The sequence below is a fragment of the Sapajus apella genome, unplaced genomic scaffold, assembly GCF_009761245.1.
Source record: "Sapajus apella isolate SASKATOON/1434 unplaced genomic scaffold, GSC_monkey_1.0 scaffold4, whole genome shotgun sequence".
NCBI lineage: Eukaryota > Metazoa > Chordata > Mammalia > Primates > Cebidae > Sapajus > Sapajus apella.
The window spans coordinates 10620744-10643237 of NW_022436944.1; the positions used below are offsets into that span (position 1 = coordinate 10620744).

A 22494-nucleotide genomic window follows, 5' to 3' on the forward strand; every position below is an offset into this window, starting at 1 on the left:
AAATGCTATTTTTCAAATGTAACGTACATCACAAAACATGTTACAAATTAATTAACTGTTTTTTGTTCTGGCTTCTGTAAACCTGTTAGCTGCCATATCATCCTGGATGTACAAAAAGTACCCCATTTCCTTTCTCCTTTGCTCAGCCTTGGGATGCTAATCTGCTGAGCTGGTGGCCACCTTAATAAAATCCTCCTGTTTCACCCATTGGTCTCTCTAGTCTCCTGAATATTCTGCAACACTACCAGCTTCCTTCCTGGTTTGTTACCCATAATTCAAGGTTTGGTTTTTGCTTTATTTCTAATTTCCTTTCAGAGTTCAGAGATCATGACTGCTAAAAAATTTGGATAATACTATGTTAGTAACAAAGCAATCACTATTGCCTAAAAAATGTTTTATAAGCTATTGATTTATTGATAGACATGAACCTAGTCATATACAATCCTTGGTTTCTAAGAATTTAAACAACTGAGTAAAAAGTAAATTCCAAAATAGTTTTCATATATAAAAAATAAGTACTGTCCCTACTATTTAACTTTGATGTGCATACTCTTGAAGTGGCATTAAAATAGCCACATCATGCTACCTCCTGGGGGAAAACAAATGCTTAACATGGGATATTTAATCTATTACTCTTTTAGATAATACCATTCCCTTCAATCTTTCCTTTAAAAGTGGAAAGGCCATCTCTGATCAGTAATTTTAAAGACTGCCTGAGCCCCTTTCAAAGATTTTTATCTTACAATCTAAAAGTATGTTATTATTTTTCCGAAGGTTCCTGCCAAGATTTCAAACAACCAACCAGGATTTTAGAAGCCAACATCTTGGGGATCAGTATTAGACTTGAGCTAGTCTAGCATATACCTAACAATGCATACAACGCTTCTTCTGGAGGTAGAGATAATCAAACAAGGGTTAGACTTTCAAAAAGCCTCCTTAACAAAAGTCTCAAGTAGATTACTTTTTTAAATACCTGTATTGGAAATGCAGAAGTCAATCATTCATTCAATCTACTATTAGGATTTACTGAAATACAGTATGAGGTACCACCATGCTAGGAACTGATAATACAAAATTAATAAGACTTGATTACTGTCTTAAGGGACGCTTAAGACACAAGTGAGGGTGAGAGGGGTGCCTGAAAAAAACTGGCATTTTCTTCATCCCTCCAAATCTCATGTTGAAATACAATCCCCAATGCTGGAGATGGGGCCTGGTGGGAGGTGTTTGGGTCATCTGGGTGGATACCTCAGAAAGGCTTGGTGCTGTCCTCAAGATAGTGAGTTGTATGGAGATCTGTTTGTTTAAAAGGGTGTGACACATCCCCCTCTCTCTTGCTCCCATTCTCACCATGTGATCTGTTGGCTCTCCCTTTGCCTTTCACCGTGATTGTAAACTTCCTGAGGCCCTCACCAGATGCAGGTGTTGGCACTATGCATCACATCCACCCTGCAGAACTGTGAGCCAACTAAACTAAACCTCTTTTCTCTATATTACTCAGTCTCAAGTATTCCTTTATACGTGATGCAAGAATGGACTAACCATTGGTATGAAAAATAAAGTACTCCAAAAGTACTCTAGAATGAACCATTCCAAGATGGCTGCAGGATCAATCTCACTTAATATTTCTATAAGTTATGTAGAAGAAGAAACAATATTGAAATCTTCTAATATGAAGATGACAGAGAAATTTCAGTACTAACGAAGATCAACAGAAAAACTAGGGAGATATATATAAAGAAAAAAAATCTACAATGAAGGTAAGCATAATATAATAGACTTAATGGATAATAAAACCTTCAAACTATGAGGATTAAGTTCTTAAAAGTCTTCATGGTAGGATAAATCTTAGATAAGGAGCTCATATCTTAATTTTTAAATGAGATTGCAAGATAATCTATAATGCTTCACAAATGCTTTATATTCCCTAAAATAAAATGCAGAGAACAAAGAAGACACTAAATAGCTACCAATGGCATCTCTCCACCCTAAACTGGTAATAAGCTATACTCTTAAGCAGTATAAGAACTTAAGATGAAATACCGAAGCTGAAATAGGTAAATACATAGAGCTAAAGTAGGAAGGGAAGGATGTTGTTCATTACTGGGAAGAACCTGCCTCCTCCCTTAGCTCACAGATATTTATATTTGCATAGTAATTTATGTTTAATTCTAAAAGTTGCTTGAATATTTCTGACATTAGCATAAATGTCCTTAACCAGGAGGTCCATGCAGTTTTAGGACTTCTGTGAATCCTGTTAAAGAACATGCAAAATTATGCATGTAAATATATGAAATTTTCTCTAAAGATAATCCATGCTTCTCATCAGATTCACCCTTTAACATAACACTTTATATCTGATGTGACCCAAGAAAGGTTAAGAATCAACCACCAACCAGATTGTTTGTCATGAGCCAAAACACCTGGAATTTTCTCCACCTTTGGATAAAACGTGGAATAGAAGCTGCGGACTTATTTTGAAACTCTCTTTACACTTCACTAATGGTTACAATAATTCATTCAAACCACGTCTGAAGGTCCATTCTTAGACTTTGCTTATACATTTTCTCAAAATACAGACTTTAGAAATACATCCATATGTATTAATTTCTACAAAAAGCTTTGATTTTAAAAAAATGTTTGAGGCAAAATGTTAGTTACCAGTTTTATAAATTAATAAAAATCCTTCATGATACTATAGCTCTCTGGTATTTAGCCTGAGAGCTTTGCTTCCATAGTCAATATTCCTCAAGCTTGATGATGGGAGAGTCACTTTCAATCCTCTCCAGAAGGAAATCTTTTCCTTTATGTAACACTACTAGACATTTACCTGGGCAGTAATATCTCTAACAGCACAAACAACGTTTCTTTTTAATCTTTTCTTTCCCAAGATCATAAATGCTACAAATACCACATGGTAGTACACATAGCACAATCATAAAATATAATATATTTTCATGACACTTAGTATGTATGTGACCAATCACCTAAGAGGAAACTGGCAGAAGAACAAAGGTAAAAACAAGTGACTCAGATGTCCAGCAGAGGTTCTGAAAAACATATACAGTACAGAAGTAAATCTACATTAGATCTGAATTTCAAATAAGGCAAACTCATAAATGAGAAGGGATTATTTTACTCATAAAATAAGAGAACTCTGGAAAGAGATCTGGGAGTCATTATTTACTGTTTCCTGAAGAGCAACATGCCCAATGTGCTGTTACGGTCAGAAAGGCCAACAGTTATAGTGGCCATTAACAGAGCACATATTGGAAACAGAAAACAAAATACTACCTAAGCCTATTTTATGCAAAGCCATCTCTTAACAAGAGTCTGACAATCCATGTAAGTGAAAATAAAATTTTTAGGAAGGTAAGGGCTGGGGGCCTCTCATATGAAAATGAACTATAAAAAACTTTTAAATCTTCGGCCTAAAAATAATGCTGAAAGGTAACTGGCACAAAATGCAAACATTCCAAAGGCAAGAGGTAGTGATAGAAGGTGAACATAGATTATTTCACAAATAACAGAACCAATGAAAACCCTAAAATCTCTAGTTTGGAGAAGGAAATGATTTATAGGGTAGAGAATGCTAACAGGTTCTTAACTTCCTATCATAATAATCCGGTGAGGAAAAAACTTACTATGTATTTCAACATAATCATTGAAAGATTAGAATGCAAAATGTCCTTCTCACATTTAATTAAAAAAAAAATAAAGACTAATTGGATTCAGGCCCAGCACAGTGGCTCACGCCTGTAGTCCAAGCATTTTGGGAGGCTGAGGCAGGCCACTTACTTGATGTCAGGATTTCAAGACCAGCCTGGCCAACATAGTGAAACCCCCGTCTCTACTAAAAATACAAAAATTAGCCAGGAGTGGTGACACATGCCTGCAATCTTAGCTACTCAAGAGACTGAGGCAAGATAATTGCTTGAACCCAGGAGGCAGAGATTACAGTGAGCTGAGATCGCACCACTGCACTCCAACCTGGACGACAGAGCGAGACTCCGTCTTAAAAGAAAGGAAAAAAAAGACTAATTGGATTCAGCAAAAAGCATATTTAGCTATTAATTTCATATCTCTGTGAATGCAGAGTTTATTAAAAGTATTAAACACACACAAGAAATTACTGAAGTTCACCACCATCAGGAACATTCAATTTAATATGCCATTTCATATGATACTATCGGTACTTCCTGAAGTAGTTGTAGGCTTGCAGCACCCACAAAATAAACATGCTTATTAAAATCAAACTTTTTTTTTTTTTTGAGACTGAGTTTCACTCTGTCAACCAGGCTAGAGTCCAGTGGCGCAATCTCAGCTCACTGCAATCCCCACCTCCCAGGTTTAAGTGATTTTCCTGCCTCAGCCTCCTGAGTAGCTAGGATTACAGGCGCTTGCCAAGACACCCAGCTAATTCTTGTATTTTTAGTAGAGATGTGTTTTCACCATGTTGGCCAGGCTGGTCTTGAACTCCTGACCTCAGGTGATCCATCCACCTCTGCCTCCCAAAGTGCTGAGATTATAGGTGTGAGCCACCACACCCAGCCAAAATCAAATATTCATCTTCAAAAAATTACAGTAAGTACTAGAATAAAATATCATCAAATATTAAGCAGTGTTTTTAGAAAACAGAGCAAATATGATGATCTTTTAAGAAACAGATTTATACATATTCTAGATCCCTCCTCACCAAACAATGAGTGAAATACATAGACAAAATGAAAGTAAAGAGCATAATTAAGGAATTATTTACTTATAATTAACATCACCATGAAACACACAACAGTTTACCTACTTTCAGATTATTTAAATATTTTAAGTAATCATTATCAATTTTTTGGCAAGATTCTGCAATTCTGCAATTTCACAGGAATGTGTTGGGGAAGATAATTTTAACTTAATGAATTATCCTTTTCTTCCTGCATACATCATGGAATATAGGAAACATTATTTTCTATAGTTTATTACAACACAATGATGGAAAGAGTCAGTAAACAAAGATAGAGAGAAAAAATAAAAAAGAAATCTTATGACAATAAGCTCATTTAGAGCAGAGACTACATTTAAGTGTCTGCCACATTCAAGGAGCCACCCAATAAAACCACTCAGTAGTTAGTTAAATCTAATAGTAGTGCTTATGGCAAACCATTTTGGTAAACTCTGGGCTGGGCGCTGTCCAGGAAACAAAGCACACCCCACACAGAGTTCTCTCAATCTTTCCATCACTCTGCATACATGAGGCACAAGAAATAGAAGCAAGGAATTCGGTACTGCCAAAACAAAATCACCTCAACCAAAAGCACATATAAATGCCTCTAACTTGATACTGTGCTAAGGACTGCATAAAGGAGTACAGTCACCATCTGGTTATCTATATCAGTGAAGAGGAGCCATGGAAATTCAACATGGACAGATGATCCACTCAGCTAGTTTGGGGTCATGGCCCCTCTCTGCACAACATGGAAACTTAGCTGAAAAACAGAAAAGTAGCTCTAACTTAGCTAAGCAATAAAGGGGACATTCAGTCAATTCAGGAGCCTCCAACTAGGGGTTCCCACAATGTGGTTGCCATCCCAGGTGGAAATCTGGTCCCTAATTGCATCTGGGCAACAAAGTGCTCTAATGTGAGTCAAGACATAAAGAACTAAAATGGCACTGCAGTGAAAAAGCTGAGAAAAAAATGTCTATGAAACAGTCATCTATTTTGTCACTAAAGAATAGAGTTCTTCTGCCATCTAAGAACTTCAGTATTCTGAATCTACTAATTTTTGAAAATAAGGTCAACTAATTAATTTTTACAATATTCCTTTTGGATCTAAACAATGAATTTTGACTTTAAAGGCTTAAAACTGATTTAAAATACCTAAAAAGCAAAATAGAAGAATAGTGTTTTCTCCTATTATAAATATATGTGTGTGTGTGTATATGTGCATGTGTGTATATATGTGTGTATATATGTGTGTGTATCTATATTTATAAATATAAATATATTTCTATATTTAACTGGCTCAATATTATAGAACCCCATGAAATCTTTTATTCAATATGAATCACTCAAACTTTTATTCGTAACTTTGGTGATTTCTAAATAGTGCTTAACAGTTCACTTTTTGCCAAATTCAGATTACTTGTTATATTAAAATCCTAATTAAAGCAACTTGACAAGGAAGCAGAAAGTGAGGTGAGGGGAGAGCACCCAACGTTTTAAATGAGCTTATTAATTCAATAGGTTTAATAATCAAAAATCCATCTGTTTTGCATGTCAATGTAAAAGTGCTGCTGGTTCCAGTTGAGGAAATAATGAAAATAAATAGTGACCTGAATAAAAGTTAACTGCATGCATGTTTAGACCCATGGTCTGGGCTTCATTTTGGATAAATTTTATTTAAATGGACTACCTCAGGTAAATGAAAGAATGATAGAAACACGCATTTACTTAACAGTGTCCTTACAAGAATAGAGCAGATTTTTAGAACTTGAATTGATAACCTCTTGTACTTATATGTGTGACCCCTTTTACATGCGACTTATTATCCTCAAGCAAATGGCTCACTTTCAGACTATCTATCCAAAAAAATGCTGCCCAGCTTTGCTCATCCATAATTTTCTCATTTTCTCTATTGATCTTGCATGATCTCCATACCCACTGAAAAACTGGAGAGGAAAAGGAAGAGAAAGAAAAAACACTGTGCAAAAAGAAAAGCCATGAAGTCACTACACACTGAAGAGAACCATTTCTGCTACAATTACTTGCTTACCTCATCTTCTCTAGTCTTAGCTTCCTCACCTAAAAGAAATAGTATAAAATAACCTTTTAGCCTCTATAAGACCTCATAGTCACCTCTGAAAGTTATAAATCAGATAAATCAAAACTCACATAAGAAAAGCATTTACAATACAAATACACAAAGAGTAAGAATTTAGCTCAGTGAAACTAGAGCTCTGTAGGGAAGCAAGCAGAAGCTTACCAAGGAAGCAATAGGATTAATGTAATTGTTCTGTTCCTTTTAGTGGGTTTAATTATAACTCTTTTAGAGCATGGTAACATGGCAAAATAGTAGGTACATCTATCGGTTTAAAAATACTTAAAAATGATATTTAAAAATAATTTTTCATTTAAATAATATACATTATGAAACTTATTTTCATATAATTTAGAATCAAATTAGAACTAGAATGAGTAAAATACTCACTTTATAGATGAGGATACTGAGACTCAGGCTGATTCAGAGCCCTTTCCATGCTAATTTGTCTTTAATGCCACCTCTTAAAATTTCAAATAGTTTCTACGTGGTAGAAATGAGAATTAAGTGAGGAGTGATTATGATCAAGGTTACAGCTCAATCTATAAGTTGAAAATGAGTAAGACTGGGTGTATACCCAGTTTCCTTGACAAAGTAGGCTCTGGCTTAGCATGCTTGCTAAAATCCTGGGTTATAAACTGTAAGTACTGTGTATAATGTGAGAATATATCCATGTCCAGATGAACAGAGAAGGGCCTCCAAGGAAATGTCTTTAAGTAAAGACCTAAAAGATTAATTAGAGATTACAAGTGGGAGAGAAGTATATTTTGAGCAGAGGCAACCAACCACATGTTCAATGGTCCTTAGGTAGGAAAAGAAAACTATTTAAACACTAGAAGTATGACTAGGATTGCAAAGATGCGATTGAAAAGGCAGGAAGGAGTCAGATCACAAAGGACTTAAGGTCTTGTCAACATTTTGGATTTGATTCTAAACCACTGAAATAAGGGAGGTGCTATCAGATTTGCATTTTGCATTGCATTTTAGCTACCATGTGAAGAAAAAATTGGAGAGAAAACACCAGAAAAAAAAAACATTTAAAATTTCCACTATAACTTGGAAATGACTATTTTTCTTCTGCAATGTTCACAACACATTCTGAGCCTCACAAAACAATGTATGGCAGTAAACAGCACAGTTAAGAACTTACACTAAGTTCAAATATGTTATTTAGCTGGTACAGTATGTTGGTTCATCAAATACTGAGGTAATAAACGAAAAATAACAATGTTTATGTAATTAAATTAGTTTTAAGGAATTTAGGGGTATTACGTACATTTACCAGAATCTTTATAAGCTAGAAAAAAATTATCAATAAATTCATCACTACTGGTATAAGGCACATGGGTAAATATTTCACAGTGCCTCATTACAAATGTGTTACACACTTAACAAAAATTGTGCCAGAAAGTGTTAAGTACTTAAGAAGACAAGACACTACATAAAAATCAAAAATCAGAGTTACAAATATGTGACAACTCCACATCTCTTTGTCTCTCATACACTATATAATTAAAAGGTAATTGAATACCTTTCCAAAGAACCTCTTTTTCTGCCAGTGTTAGATATATTAAACTCTTAGAGAGAGCAAAAGACAGTTCTTCCTAGTTACACATTGCCAAGGACAAAAGTCAGACTAATCAAAAGATTCCCACCAAGAACTCCGTGACATCAACTAACATTTCACTGATAATTCTGCAAAAGAACATTCAGTATATACAGCCTTGATCTTTGCGAAATGGCTCATCTGTCAGGAATCTTTCATTTGCCATTCAAAATGACTAATCTAAAGGATGCTGCAAACTAGGCAATGCAGATTTTTCACTTCACATTAACAATGTAATTTTCTAAGTCAAAACCAACTGATGGTGAGACACTATTTACACAAGTTTAGTCTCTGAATACTATTATTCTATAAAAGCATGTTGTGAAGGTAGATGATCTTTGAAATAATCTAAAAGAAAAAAATGTTTTAAATTTACTAGTTAGGATGTTCATAAATACATGGTATACTAATTTGTTTGAAAAAAAAATAAGGCTAAAACTAAACAATAAATAATCATTAAAGAGTCTTCTGTCATAGGTTAAAATATTCTTCTCACATAAATATTTTACATAATTTCATCCCTACCATCCTAGTAAAGTACTACGCTCTAATAAGAACTATCCTAATCTTCACTCAGCAATATTTTCAGGCTGATATTATTATTCTCATTTCCTTGAATAATATCCATACTCCAGGGCCATTTTCTTTCTCATATTCAATATCATGAATGCTTGTATCAAGGTTCCTTTCTTCATATCCTGTCACAGTATCAATCACTGCCTCCTGTCCACTCAATCCACTTTTGATTTATCAGCCGCCGTCTTTCTGGACTCCATAACTCGACCCAAACCATTTTAACAAGACATTGACAAATAGCACCCAGAATCACTTCAACCTGTTCCACTTAGTAAACTAAGAAACAGTAACTGTGACATCTCTGCATAAGTATTCCATTCTATTCCCCAGACTGATGTATATTAATGAGAAGATGGTATTTGAAATGCTTCTTCCACATCAGCATCTAATATGATCAAATTAGGAAATGGGATGATTTATTAAATTTTGTAGAGCTGAAATATTTCTTTATATCGCTATATGTGTGGTTTCAGAAAGTGAGCTGTTGCTTTCAATTTTTCTACTGAGGATGTGCCTGCATTTCACAGACGAATTATTGTCTTTAAAAAGATTGCAAGAAGCCAAAATGTTATTAAGCAAATGCTCAGTAAAACAAACTAAATCAGTTTTAAAATTCCTAATTTAATGTAAATCTTGGTTGTTTCACTGAAATTCAGTTTGTGATCTTATTTAGTCATATTTGCATTGTACTGTCTTGCTGTAGGACAGTTTTAAATTTATAGCATTACCAAGCAGCTTCACTTCTTGACTTTTAAGGTATGTCCTCAATAAAATAAATAATTGCTCTCTAAGCATACATTTTGTTCTCATTTTCCGATACAAGACAAAAATAAAGATCAATAGGTTAATAAAAGAATAAAATAAAAATAGAAAATCAACTGAATCATTTGTATAATTTTCATAACTAGATGTTATAATGTTTTCATTAAAGTGATCCCCAATTTAAAATTCAGTAACTGTTTCATGCATAGTTAAAACTTTAAACAATAGTTTTTCATATTACATTCACAATAAAAACGAGTTAGAATAAATGTAACAGAAATTCTTGTCTTAACTTCATCTTCTATTTTCCAGATATCCATATATTCCAGAAATCAAACTCTACTCATCTCAAAACTAAAGGATTTCCAAGAATAAAACTACATTTAAGTCTATTTCTAGGCTGACCCCAACATACAGGGCCCATATGCTCAATTATTTTCTAATGGAGTTGCCAAAGATTTCTTCCTTTTCATGGACAAATTAAAGGATTACAAATAAATGAATTCTGAAGGGGACCTAACTTTGTTCATTGATTAGAAAATAGCTGTAAAATTTAATAGTGCAATACAATGAGGGTAATATATGAGAAAAGAAAAAAACTACAAAAACAAGCAAAGGACAGCTCATCTAGTATAAAATTAATTGTGATTCTCATATATTTACTACTTAGATGTTACGTGAATAAGAATCATGTGGTCACTTTCACGTGAAGTGGTACAAAAATCTTATAATTTTAAAGAGGCGAACCTAATTTTTAAGTTCAAAAAACTCAGTATTTTTCAAGTTGAAGAAATAACATGAAGAGTACTACATTGTTAAAATGCAGTCCAATTTTTCTACCCAATAATCAAGAAAGGGATACTAGAAAAAGATCATCAGACATGCTGTCCTTTGTTCCTCAGATAAATAAAAGCATGGAGAAATGAGACACCTTTTTTAAAAGTCTGTTAAACAACTAAAATATGATAAAATAGAAGACAATTCACAAGTATGTTCTAGTATGTAATAAAAGAAATAATAATTAAAATGATTTATTGGCCAGGCAGGGTGGCATGTATTTTAACTATAATCCCTGTCATTTGGGAGGCCAAGGTGGGGGGATTGCTTGAGCTCAGGAATTTGAGACAAGCCTGGGCAACATGATGAAACCCCATCTCCACAAAAAATACAAAAATTAGTTGGGTGTGATGGTGTGCACCTGTAATACCAGCTACTCAGAAGGCTGAGGTACGAGGATCCCTTGAGCATAGGAGGTAAAGTTTGCAGTGAGCCGAGATCGCGCCACTGCACTCCAGCCTGGGTAACAGAGCAACATCCTGTATCAAACAAATAAATAAAATAAAATAACTACTTTTTTCTGAGACAGAGTCTTGCTCTTTCACCCAGGCTAGAGTGCAGTGGCACAATCTCAGCTCACTGCAACCTGTACCTCCCAGGTTCAACCAATTCTCCTGCCTCAGCCCCCTGAGTAGCTGGGATTACAGGCGCCCACCACTGCACCCGGCTAATCTGTGTATTTTTGGTACAGACAGGGTTTTACCATCTTGGCCAGGCTGGTCTTGAACTTCTGAACTCGTGATCCACCTGCCTCAGCCTCCCAAAGTGCTGGGATTACGGGCATGAGCCACCACACCTGGCCTAAAATAAAATAAAATGACTTCTTAAGAAAACAATAGCATTTATGCTGGCCTTTACAGTGTACAAAGTACTTTCAGTAAATTATTTTACTAGATAAATGCATTTTCTAAAATTGTTACTTTTTCAAATTAATAAATATTTGTTACTTGTTCTATTTCTAATACATTAACAATTTTCCTAATTTCTCTAATATAAATAATTGATCTCTTCCCTAAAACCCTTTAAACTTGTAGTTGACAGGTGTACAGTTTCAAGAAATCACCTGAGACAACAATTATCTCATGTCACATTCACAAAATGTCTTCAATTTGACATCCTGAATCAAAAGCAAAATATATCACTATGAAAGAAAAAATATTCATGCAGAAGAACCCAGAGAATGAAGACCAACAGGAAATATTTGTCTGGGAGTACCTAGTTCATGAGTAAATGTGTCACTTTAAATCTTTCAATGCCACCCATACACAACGGGTGTTTTCGATATGGTACAAAATGAACATTTTGCACCACATTATTTCAATTCTACATTAGGCAATAAAATCAAGTTGACCATGGGGTCTTCAGTACACAGAAATAACAAAGTGGGACAAAAAAATCAATAGGTTAGTGACAACAAAAAATGATGAAAATGTATCCAAAAATAAACCATAATCATCCCACTAAATAAAGAAAAAGCCTTTAACAAAAACCAAGTGATTGGTACTAAAAAATTCCCAGCAAACAAGAAATACGGCGGTATTCTTCTTCAGTCCCATAAAAACCTGTCAATTAAGAACACTATATCTAGCAAAATTGTTCTACAGTAACAAAAGACAAATCAAATCTTTCCCAGATAAACAAAAGCTAAGAGAGTTCTTCACTGCCAGACCTGCCTTACAAGAAATATTAAAAGGAGTCCTGCAAGTGGAAATAACACAACACTAGACAGCAACAGAAAAGCACAGAAAAACATAAAGCTCACTGGTAAAGGTAAATACATACACAAGTACAGAGTACAGTAACACTGTAATGGTGTCATATAAAACATTGTTAATTCATATACAGAATTGAAAAGACAACAGCATAAAAAATAACTAAATATAAACTATATTAATGGATAGAATAAGATATAAACTGTGATATCAATAACATAAAATAGGAGTGGAGAAATATATGAGTAGTATTTTTGTATACAATCAAAGGTTATTATCAACTTAAAATAGATAATGTTATATATAAGCCTCATGGCAACCACAAAGAAAATACCTATAGAACATATACAAAATAAAATGAGAAAAAAAAAAAATCAAAGCATGTCAATACAAAAATCAACAAAACAAAAAGGAAAGCGGCAGGAGACACAAGACAAAATAGCTACAAGGCAGAAAACAATCAACAAAATGGCAACTGTAAGTCCTTCCCCATGAATAATTACTGTAAATGTAACTGGATTAAACTCCCCAAACAAAACACACAGAGTAGCTGAATGGATTTTTCAAAACCCACACTCATACACATAAGATACAACTACAGTATATGATGTTTACAAAAGATGTGCCTTAGATGTAAACACACACATATATTAAAAAAGATGGAAAAAGATAATCCATGCAAATGGTACCAAGAAAGAGAAGTGGCCATACTTATATCAGACAAAATAGACTTTAAGTCAAAGACTGTCACAAGAAAAAAAGATAATAATATAATGATAATGGGTCATTATTCTGGAATATATAACAATTTATAAATATATATATGCACCTACCACCAGAGCACCCAAATATATAAAGCAAACATTGCCAAAATGGAAGGGAGAAATATTTTGTAACACAGTAACGGTAGGATATTTCACTACTCCACTTTCAATATGGATAGAAAACTAAGACATAAGATAAGAGGACTTGAACAACACTACAGGTAAATTAGACCTAACATACATACATAGAACATTCCACACAACAGCAGCAAAATATGTATTCTTCTCAAGCATACATGGAACATTCTCCAGGACAGATTTCATGTTAGGCCACAAAACAAGTCTTAACAAATTTAATAAGACTGAAATCATAGCAAGTATCTTTTCAAAACAGAAAGAACTGAAGCTAGAAATCAATAGCAGTAGGAAAATCAGAAAATGCACAAATATGCAGAAATTACACACTCTTGAACAACCAAATATAGCAAAGAAGAAATCTTAAATTAGAAAATAGCTTTTAGACAAATGAAAACACAAACACACGTGGTAAAACTTAAGAGAAGCAGCAAAAGCAATATTGAGAGGAAAGTTTTATGATGAACACCTATATTTAAGAAAAAAAGAAAAATCTCATATCAATGTAACTTTATACTTCAAGGAACTAAAGAAAAACAAATTAAACCAAAAATTAGCCAAAGGAAGAAAAAAACATGATTACAGAAAAAAATAAATGAAATAGAGAATACAAAAAGAGAAAAACTTCAGGAAAAAAAATCAATAAAACTAAGTTTTTTTTGAAAAAAACAACACAAAATTAACAAGTACTTAGCTGGATTAAGAAAAAATGAGGCCAAGCAAGCTAGCTGGTACCTATAATCTCAGTACTTTGGGAGGACAAGGTAGAATGACCAGTTGAGGCCAGGAGTTGGAGACAGCCTGGGCAATATGGTGAGACTGACCTCTACAAAACATATTTTAAAAAATCAGCCAGGCCTGGTGGCGTATGCTTATAGTCCTAGTCACTTAGGAGAGTGAGGCAAGAGGATCACTTCAGCCCAGGAGTTTGAGGCTGCAGTGAGCTGACTGCACCAATGAACCCAAGCCTGGGTAACAGAGCAACATTTTGAAACCAAAAAAGAGAAAAAGAAGAGAAAAATACCAGAAGGCTAATAACTAAAATCAGAAATGAAATAGCAGACATTAAAATTGATGCCATAAAAATCAAAAAGATTATAAAAAACTACTAAGAATGCTAATAAACTGGATTACCTAGAAGAAATGGATGAATTCCTAGAAATATAGCACCTATCAAGACTGAATCATGAAGAAAAAAAAAATCTTAACAGACCTATAACTTGAGATTGAAAAAGTAAGCAAAAACCTTCTAACAAAGACGAGTCCAGGAGCAGGCAGCTTCACTGCAGAATTCCACCAAACATTTAAAAAGAAATTCCATTTGACCCAGCAATCCCATTACTGGGTATATATCCAAAGGATTATAAATCATTCTGTTATAACGAACAGTGTTCATAGCAGCACTGTTTATAATAGCAAAGACCTGGAACCAACCCAAATGCTCATCGACCATACACTGGACAAGGAAAATGTGACACATATACACCATGGAATACTATGCAGCCATAAAAAAATGGGTTTGTGTCCTTTGTAGGGACACAGATGAATCTGGAAACCATCATTCTCAGCAAACTGACACAAGAACAGAAAATCAAACACCACATGTTTTCACTCATAGGCAGGTGATGAACAATGAGAACACATGGACACAGGGAGGGGAGCATCACACACTGGGGTCTGTTGTGGGGGCCAAGGAAGGGACAGTGGGGTGGTGGGGAGGTCGGGGAGGGATAACATGGGGGAAATGCCAGATGTAGGTAACAGGGGGATGGAGGCAGCAAACCACATTGCCATGTGTGTACCTATGCAACAATCCCACACGATCTGCACATGTACCCCAGAACTTAAAGTACAATTAAAAAAAAAAAAGGAATTAACGTCAATCCTTTTGAAAATCTTCCAAGAAACTGAAAAGGAGGGAGCACTTCCAAACTCATTTTATGAGGCCAGCATTACTCTGATACCAAAGCCAGGCAAATATATTATGAGAAAATTACAAACCAAAAATCCATGATGAATACTGATGCAAAAATCCTTAACAAAATTCTAGTAAACTCATGTCGAGGGATCACACATGCTACCACCACCCGGCCGAAAAAAAAACCCAACCTAGCCTACTGGACAATGGGAAAACACGTACACCCCAGCCAACAGCCAGAACCCAATGCAAGATATATGAGTGAGGCCACATTGGACCATCCAGTTCTAATCAAGCTATCAGATGACTATAACTGCAGGAGTGACCCCAAGTGAGAAAAAATAAGTGCCAGTTAAGCTCAGTCAAAATTATATGATCATGAGAAAATAAATGATTATTGCACTACAATTTGGGAATAATTTGTTACAAAGCAATAAATACTTAATAATGCATACCTTCTTGTTCTGCTTTTTGACCTAGACCTCTGAACTCTATAGGATTTCCCTCGACCCCTTGAACGACTTCGACTTCGCTTCCTTCTAGAGCCATAAGAAGAGCTACTGCTTGATCGATGCCTGCGTCTGAAATAAAACATAATCAAAGATCATTACTAAAATAATTTTTATTACGAGCATTAAGGAAAAACCTTCTAGATGCTAAAGAATAATCTCATTTTTACTGTCTCACTCTTTCCCAGAAGCAAATAAAGTTAATTTAAAATGTTATTTATCTTAAACAGTCAGATGACTGATACATAACTTAGTGATTGGATCAGCTACTAATTAAGGTATTAGGGGTCTTAGAATCTTTCCAAATATCATCAGATTACATAGTATGAAAACTAAACCAAGGTCAGGCTCAATAGCTCATGCCTATAATCCCAACATGTTGGAAGGACAAGGCAGGAGGATCACTTGAGGCCAGGAATTCAATACCTGCTTGAGCAACACAGCAAGACCTAGTCTGTAAAAGATAAAAACAAAAAACTTAGCCAGGCATGGTGGCACGTAACTATAGTTCCAGCTATTCAGGAAGCTGAGGTGGAAGGATCCCTTGAGTATCCAAGAGTTATGACTGCACCGCTGCATTCCAGCCTGAGTGACAGCAAGATCTTGTCTCTAAAAAAAAATTAAATTTAAAAAGAAAACTATACCAGTTTATAACTATTTACCTACTAAGAATAAACAAAGGTTGAAGACACTAGACCCATGGACTGGACCTGGTAGGAATAAAAAAACTCTGGGTTGGGACTTAACTTTCATAAATATATAGCTAGTAAAAGAAAAATGTTTTTATCTAGTAAAATTAAAAATACAAAAACATAAATGTTAAAGAATGTTATCCTCATTACTATATAAATAACAATTATGAAAATCACCTTCTATCATAAGAATGTGAGCGAGGCTGAAGATCTCTGGACCAAGATCTTGACTTTGATCTTGATTTCCTTCCTCCTTTCTTTCGGCTGTATGTTCTACTATCTGAAGAACTGCTCGAGGAGGACCGTCTACGGTGTTTCCTTTTTCTCTTGCTTCTGCTTTCTTCTTCAGTATCTGATGACCGACGTCCCATTTCTGTAAGCTTAAATTAGAAGAATATTATTTCTAACATGGTGGCACAATGGATGAAATGCAATGAATTAATTTTTTATTTTATTTCATTTATTTATTTTATTTTAGAGACGAGGTCTCCCTCTGTATCCCAGGCTGGAGTGCAGTGGCACAATCACAGCTCACTGTAACCTGGAAGTCCAGGGCTCCAGTGATCCTCCTGCAGGCCTTCCAAAGTGCTGGGACTACGGGCATGAACCACTGTTTCTTGCCTCAATTTACTACTTTTTATAAAACTTTGTAAAATTTTTAAAAGGCTTAAAGTAAAATTGTTTATGTGCCTGGCTTCTTGACAAGACATGAGAACAGTTCTTTATAACAATTATCTGATATTTTAAGTTACATTTCTCATTAATTATATGACATATTCTTTAGCAATCAATCAACTATTCCTTTATTCTTACATTCTTTGATGATGAAAGATATTTTACTATCTTAGAGTTGCATTTTTCTAACAGAAAATTCTACATTTTTAAACAGATAAAACCTCATTAATCATCAACAAAGTACAAATAGAAACAATGAACTATAATCATTTCACTTGTGAAACTTAGGGGAGAAAATATAAAGTACTAAAGTTAATGAGGTTATTGTGAAATCAGTCAGCTCTTCACACATTGCTAGTACCTATATAAGGTGGCAGAATAATCTTTTTAGAAAGCAATAAAACAATAATTTAAATTAAATATATAATAGATATCCATTATGCATATATTATATATAACAGATATTTACATATCTGTGTATATTATACACACACATATATATTTATATCCAAGTTAAGAAATATATACACAATTAAGTGATAATAATCTAAAAATGTTGATGGTTTTTTGACAGCGAAATCCTACTTCTACAAATATATCTAAAAAAAAATGTCTAAAGGATATATTCATGAAAACATTCATCATAGCATTATTATAATGGTATCCATTGAGATAATTTTTAATGTACTTATGAAAATTAATATTTAAATGATGAATAAAATATAATTTTTTCAAACTATTTCTATATAGTTATGGTAACACAGACATTTAGTGTACAATGGGGAAAAAAAACAGAACCTAAGCCTTGTATATTTAGAATTAACTTAGCTGATAAGAAGCTTAGTTGTTTTACTTTAAACTTTAGATTCTCACATGCAATAATTTTTTATTAATATAGTTATTAGTTATCTTTCAAAGTCATATAAAAACAAGATTCACTGTAATCACTTAGATCAGATAAATAAAAGTTCACATCGTCTTTAATATTTATTCAAAATAAGTTAAATACCATCATTATAAGCAAATTATTATATTAGTGCAAAAGTAATTGCAGTTTTTGCCATTACTTTTAATGTAACATATTAATTATTACTAAATATATTAATATAAATACAATGTTTTAATTAATATGTATTAATACATTTAATAATATTAATCATTATATGATTATAATTAATATTAATTAGTATTAAATATATTTCTATATTAATGTATTTAATGCTAATAAATATATTACATTAAACGTAATGGCAAAAGCCACAATTACTTTTGTGCCAACTCATAATATGTTAAATTACTGCTTTGCTTTCAGAAGCATCAGGTGAGCCAGCCCCTCCCTGATTCCAATGCAATACCAGTTGAAAAAAAACTATTACGATTCAAATCAAAACTTGAAGCTATTTACCTAGAGCCAGAATTAAGGATTTTAAATATAGCTCTGAACCTCCAAGCTGTTCATATGTCTAAGATTTTTACAGTTTAACAAAACACTGGGAACACTTGGTTTTGAAACTATCAGTAAATCACTAGCACATCTATGCCAGTTTCCTTATTTTAAAAAAATGAAACTACAATAGATAAAAAATGACCATGATACTTTCCAGCTTTAAAAGAATATGATTATGAAAGTATACATATGTAAAACATGTATCTATGTAAATACAAACATGTATGTATTACAAACAATACAGACATACATAAGGTATATCTGTACATACATATATATTCAAACATGTGTATGTAAATATCTATTTATACATAAAATATATACACATATCCATTATATGATATCCACATATGTATGTGTGTATATTACACACACACACACATATATATTTATATCCATGTTAAGAAATATGTACACAATTAAGTGACAACAATTAATTTTTTTATTTCTTGGCTTTTAATTCCTTTCTTGTTTTTATCTTTTTTTTTTTTTTTTTTTTATGGGGGGGGGGGACAGAGTTTCGCTCTTGTTACCCAGGCTGGAGTGCAATGGCGCAATCTCGGCTCACCGCAACCTCCGCCTCCTGGGTTCAGGCAATTCTCCTGCCTCAGCCTCCTGAGTAGCTGGGATTACAGGCACGCGCCACCATGCCCAGCTAATTTTTTGCATTTTTAGTAGAGACGGGGTTTCACCGTGCTGACCAGGATGGTCTCGATCTCTTGACCTCGTGATCCACCCGCCTCGGCCTCCCAAAGTGCTGGGATTACAGGCTTGAGCCACCGCGCCCGGCCGTTTTTATCTTTAATCATTTAAGAATGTCCTTTACACACAAATAACCATTTAAATTAAGATGACTTTTTACTACCTTATTATCTTGTTTTAAAAAATACCAACATAAGATTAAAGAAATTTAAAAGTATAAATTTGAAAGGACAGAGGCTAGAAAACAACAGAAACAGTAGATAAGATATGTCAACAAACTTTTGGCAAATGAAAAACACATGGAGGATTAGAGCTAAGAAAGCTTATTATCAGGCAACTGTAGAGAATTCCAACAAGAGAAAGGCAAATTCACATAGCAAAAATCAGAAAGTATCAGGAATTTAAGACACCAGATATCAGAGCAGGCACAATGAGGCACAAGGCTAAAAACAAAGAAATTGATTGAATTTATGTAGTATTCCTGAGTTCCTCCATTCTATCCAGCCAGGTGATACTCTTCCCCAATCCCCATAGGAGAGAAGGTTTATTTTTGGGGAAAAGTGAATCAAAGAAGCACCAGGTCCAAGGACAAAGTTTAAAAAGGCAGAGGTGCCAAACTAAAAGTTAAAGGGATTAAGTTAAGTTAAAGTCTATAATCAATTGGTAAAAGTAATAGTCCTCTGTGGGCTTGAATCCAAGAATTCTAAAGTCAAGTATATCTCCTACAACAGCAATTAGAGGATTCCTGAATATCTGCAAAAACTGAACAACACCTAAGAAAAGATATATAAGTTTTTGAGGGTTCCCTACAAAAAGGACAGGCCCCTACCCAATCACCCTACTGGTTGACACCCTACTAGTTGACAAGCCCAAACCTTAAATGCAGGTTACAGTTGTATTTACAACATTTTTCTATAAACATTTCTTTCTGCTAACTTTTTGCTAAATATACAACAAAATATTACCAAACATAATGAAAGCCTTCACCATAAAAGAAACCAAAACAGGAAGAAAATAAGCAACTCATAGTAAACCAGAACATACAGAAGAAAACTTTAAGAACAAAAATCACAGTTAATATCCTCAGATTAACTTTAAGAACAAAAATCACAGTTAATATCCTCAGATGTTAACATGTGAGATGACAATCCAGCAAACAAGAGTAGGAGGAACATTCGAAAAATAAGACAGAGAGCTTAAAATTTAAAGAAATACACACACACACACACACACACACACACACACACACACCCCCAGGTGCCATGGCTCACGCTTGTAATCCAGCACTTTGGCAACCAAGGCAGACAGACTGCTTGAGCCCAGGAGTTTGAGACCAGCCCCGCCAACATGATGAAAATTGGTCTCTACAAAAAAAATACAAAAATTAGCTGGGCATGGTGGTGCACACTTTTAGTCCCAGCTACTCAGGAGGCTGAGGCAGGAGGATGACCTGAGCCCAAGTGGGAGAGTCTACAGTGAGCCAATATTGCACCATTGCACTCCAACCTGGGAGACAGAGCGAGACCCTGTTTCAAAAAAACACACAGACAACAAAAATAATAAGGTTGGAAAAAAGGTTAAAGGACTCAAAAAAAGAAAGAAAGAAAAACAGACAAACATTTTAAAAACAGAAGAAGATCTGAAGGTCCAAAATGCAATTGATATGCGTTCTATAAAAAAATAACAGAGAAGCCCAGCGTAATGGCATGGGACCTGTAGACCCAGCCAATCTGAGGGCTGACACGAGAGGACACCTTGATCCCAGGAGTTGAAGTGAGCTATAATCGCACCATTGCACCCCAGCCTGGGTGATACAGTGAGATGCTGTCTTAAAATACAGAGAGAAAAGGGATGAAGGAAAATTACCCAAAAATTAAATTTCCAGGTCAGGCCTGGTGGCTCACATTGGTAATCCCAGCACTTTAGGAGGCCGAGGTGAGTGGATTGCTTGACCCTAGAGTTTGAAACCAACTTGGGCAACATGGTGAAACCTCCATCTCTACAAAAAATTAGCTGGGCATGGTGGCGCGCACGTGTAGTCCCAGCTACTTAACGGGGCTGAGGCAGGAGGATTGCCTGAGCCCAGAAGTTCCAGGCCACAGTGAGGTAGGATCACCCTACTGCATTCCAGCCTGGGCAACAGACTAAGTCCTTGTCTCAAAATTTCAGAATTGAAAGATGAATTGCCCTAAGTCCCTAAGACAATGATTTTTCTTAAAAGACATACACCCAGTATATCTCATAAAAACTTCTGACACCAGGAATATAGAGAAGATTCTAGAAATTTCTAAACATAAAAAAACATATATGGGTAGCACAATAAAAGGCATAAGGGTTTTTCACAACACAGAAAACAACGGAGACTTTCCTTTAAAATTCTGGTAAAATGAATCTCAACCTAGACACTCTATCCAGCCAAATCATTGTTCTACTATGAGATTAGAATAAAAACATTTTCAGATACGTAAGGTCTCAAAAATTATACCCCACACTCTCCCCTTTTCATGAAATTGCTGGACAGCGTGCTCCATGAAAAGGAGGATAAAACGACAGATTCAAATCTACAACCCAGATTCAAAATATAAGTAATCTTACACTGAAGATAGGTAAGACATACCAGACCAATAGCATATTAACAATACATCAATGGGCAAGAGACAAAGATTTTATCCCTGTAAAAGCTTGCATTCTACTACCAGCAATTTTCAAAATGAAGCCTGTAGACCCTTGGGGATCTCTACAACACTTCAGGGGACCCAAGAAGCCAAAATTATATCACTGTAATATTGAAACATTAGTTACCTTTTTCACTGTGCTGAAAAAGGCACCTTTTGCACTGATGGTACAAAAGTAATAGTGGACAAAACTGCTGGCACCTTAGCACAAATCAAGGCAGAGGCACCAAATTATACTTAGTAGTCACTGTATTCTTCACTGACATACAGTCACAGTTTAAAAAAAAAAAAGAAAGAAAGAAATTTTAATTAAGAATGTCCTCAGTCAGGCACGGTGGCTCACACCTGTAATCCCAGCACTTTGGGAGGCCGAGGCAGGCAGATCACCTGACATCAGGAGTTTGAGACCAGCCTGACCAACATGGAGAAATACCGTCTCTACTAAAAATACAAAATTAGCCAGGCATAGTGGCATATGCCTATAATCCCAGCTACTTGGGGGCTGAAGCAGGAGAATCACTTGAACCCCGGAGGCAGAGGTTGCAATCAATCGGCCGAGATCCCACCATTGCACCCCAGCCTGAGCAACAAGAGCGAAACTCCAACTCAAAAAAAAAAAAAAAAAAACGACAATGCGCCAGTTAACACTATCTCTTCCTTTCGATTTTCATAAAA

The 22494-nt window shown here is 34.8% G+C and overlaps 1 protein-coding gene across 1 annotated transcript in view; it reads right to left on the bottom strand.

Annotated features, from left to right (window-relative positions):
- RSRC1 (arginine and serine rich coiled-coil 1) overlaps positions 1 to 22494 on the bottom strand; it is a 385609-nt gene that overhangs the window by 356634 nt on the left and 6481 nt on the right. Inside the window, exons 2-3 of the mRNA XM_032262404.1 lie at positions 16498 to 16700; positions 15575 to 15700 (exon numbers count right to left, since the gene is read on the bottom strand). Coding sequence (XP_032118295.1) covers positions 15575 to 15700; positions 16498 to 16700 — 329 coding nt within the window. The remainder of the gene's footprint in view (positions 1 to 15574; positions 15701 to 16497; positions 16701 to 22494) is intronic.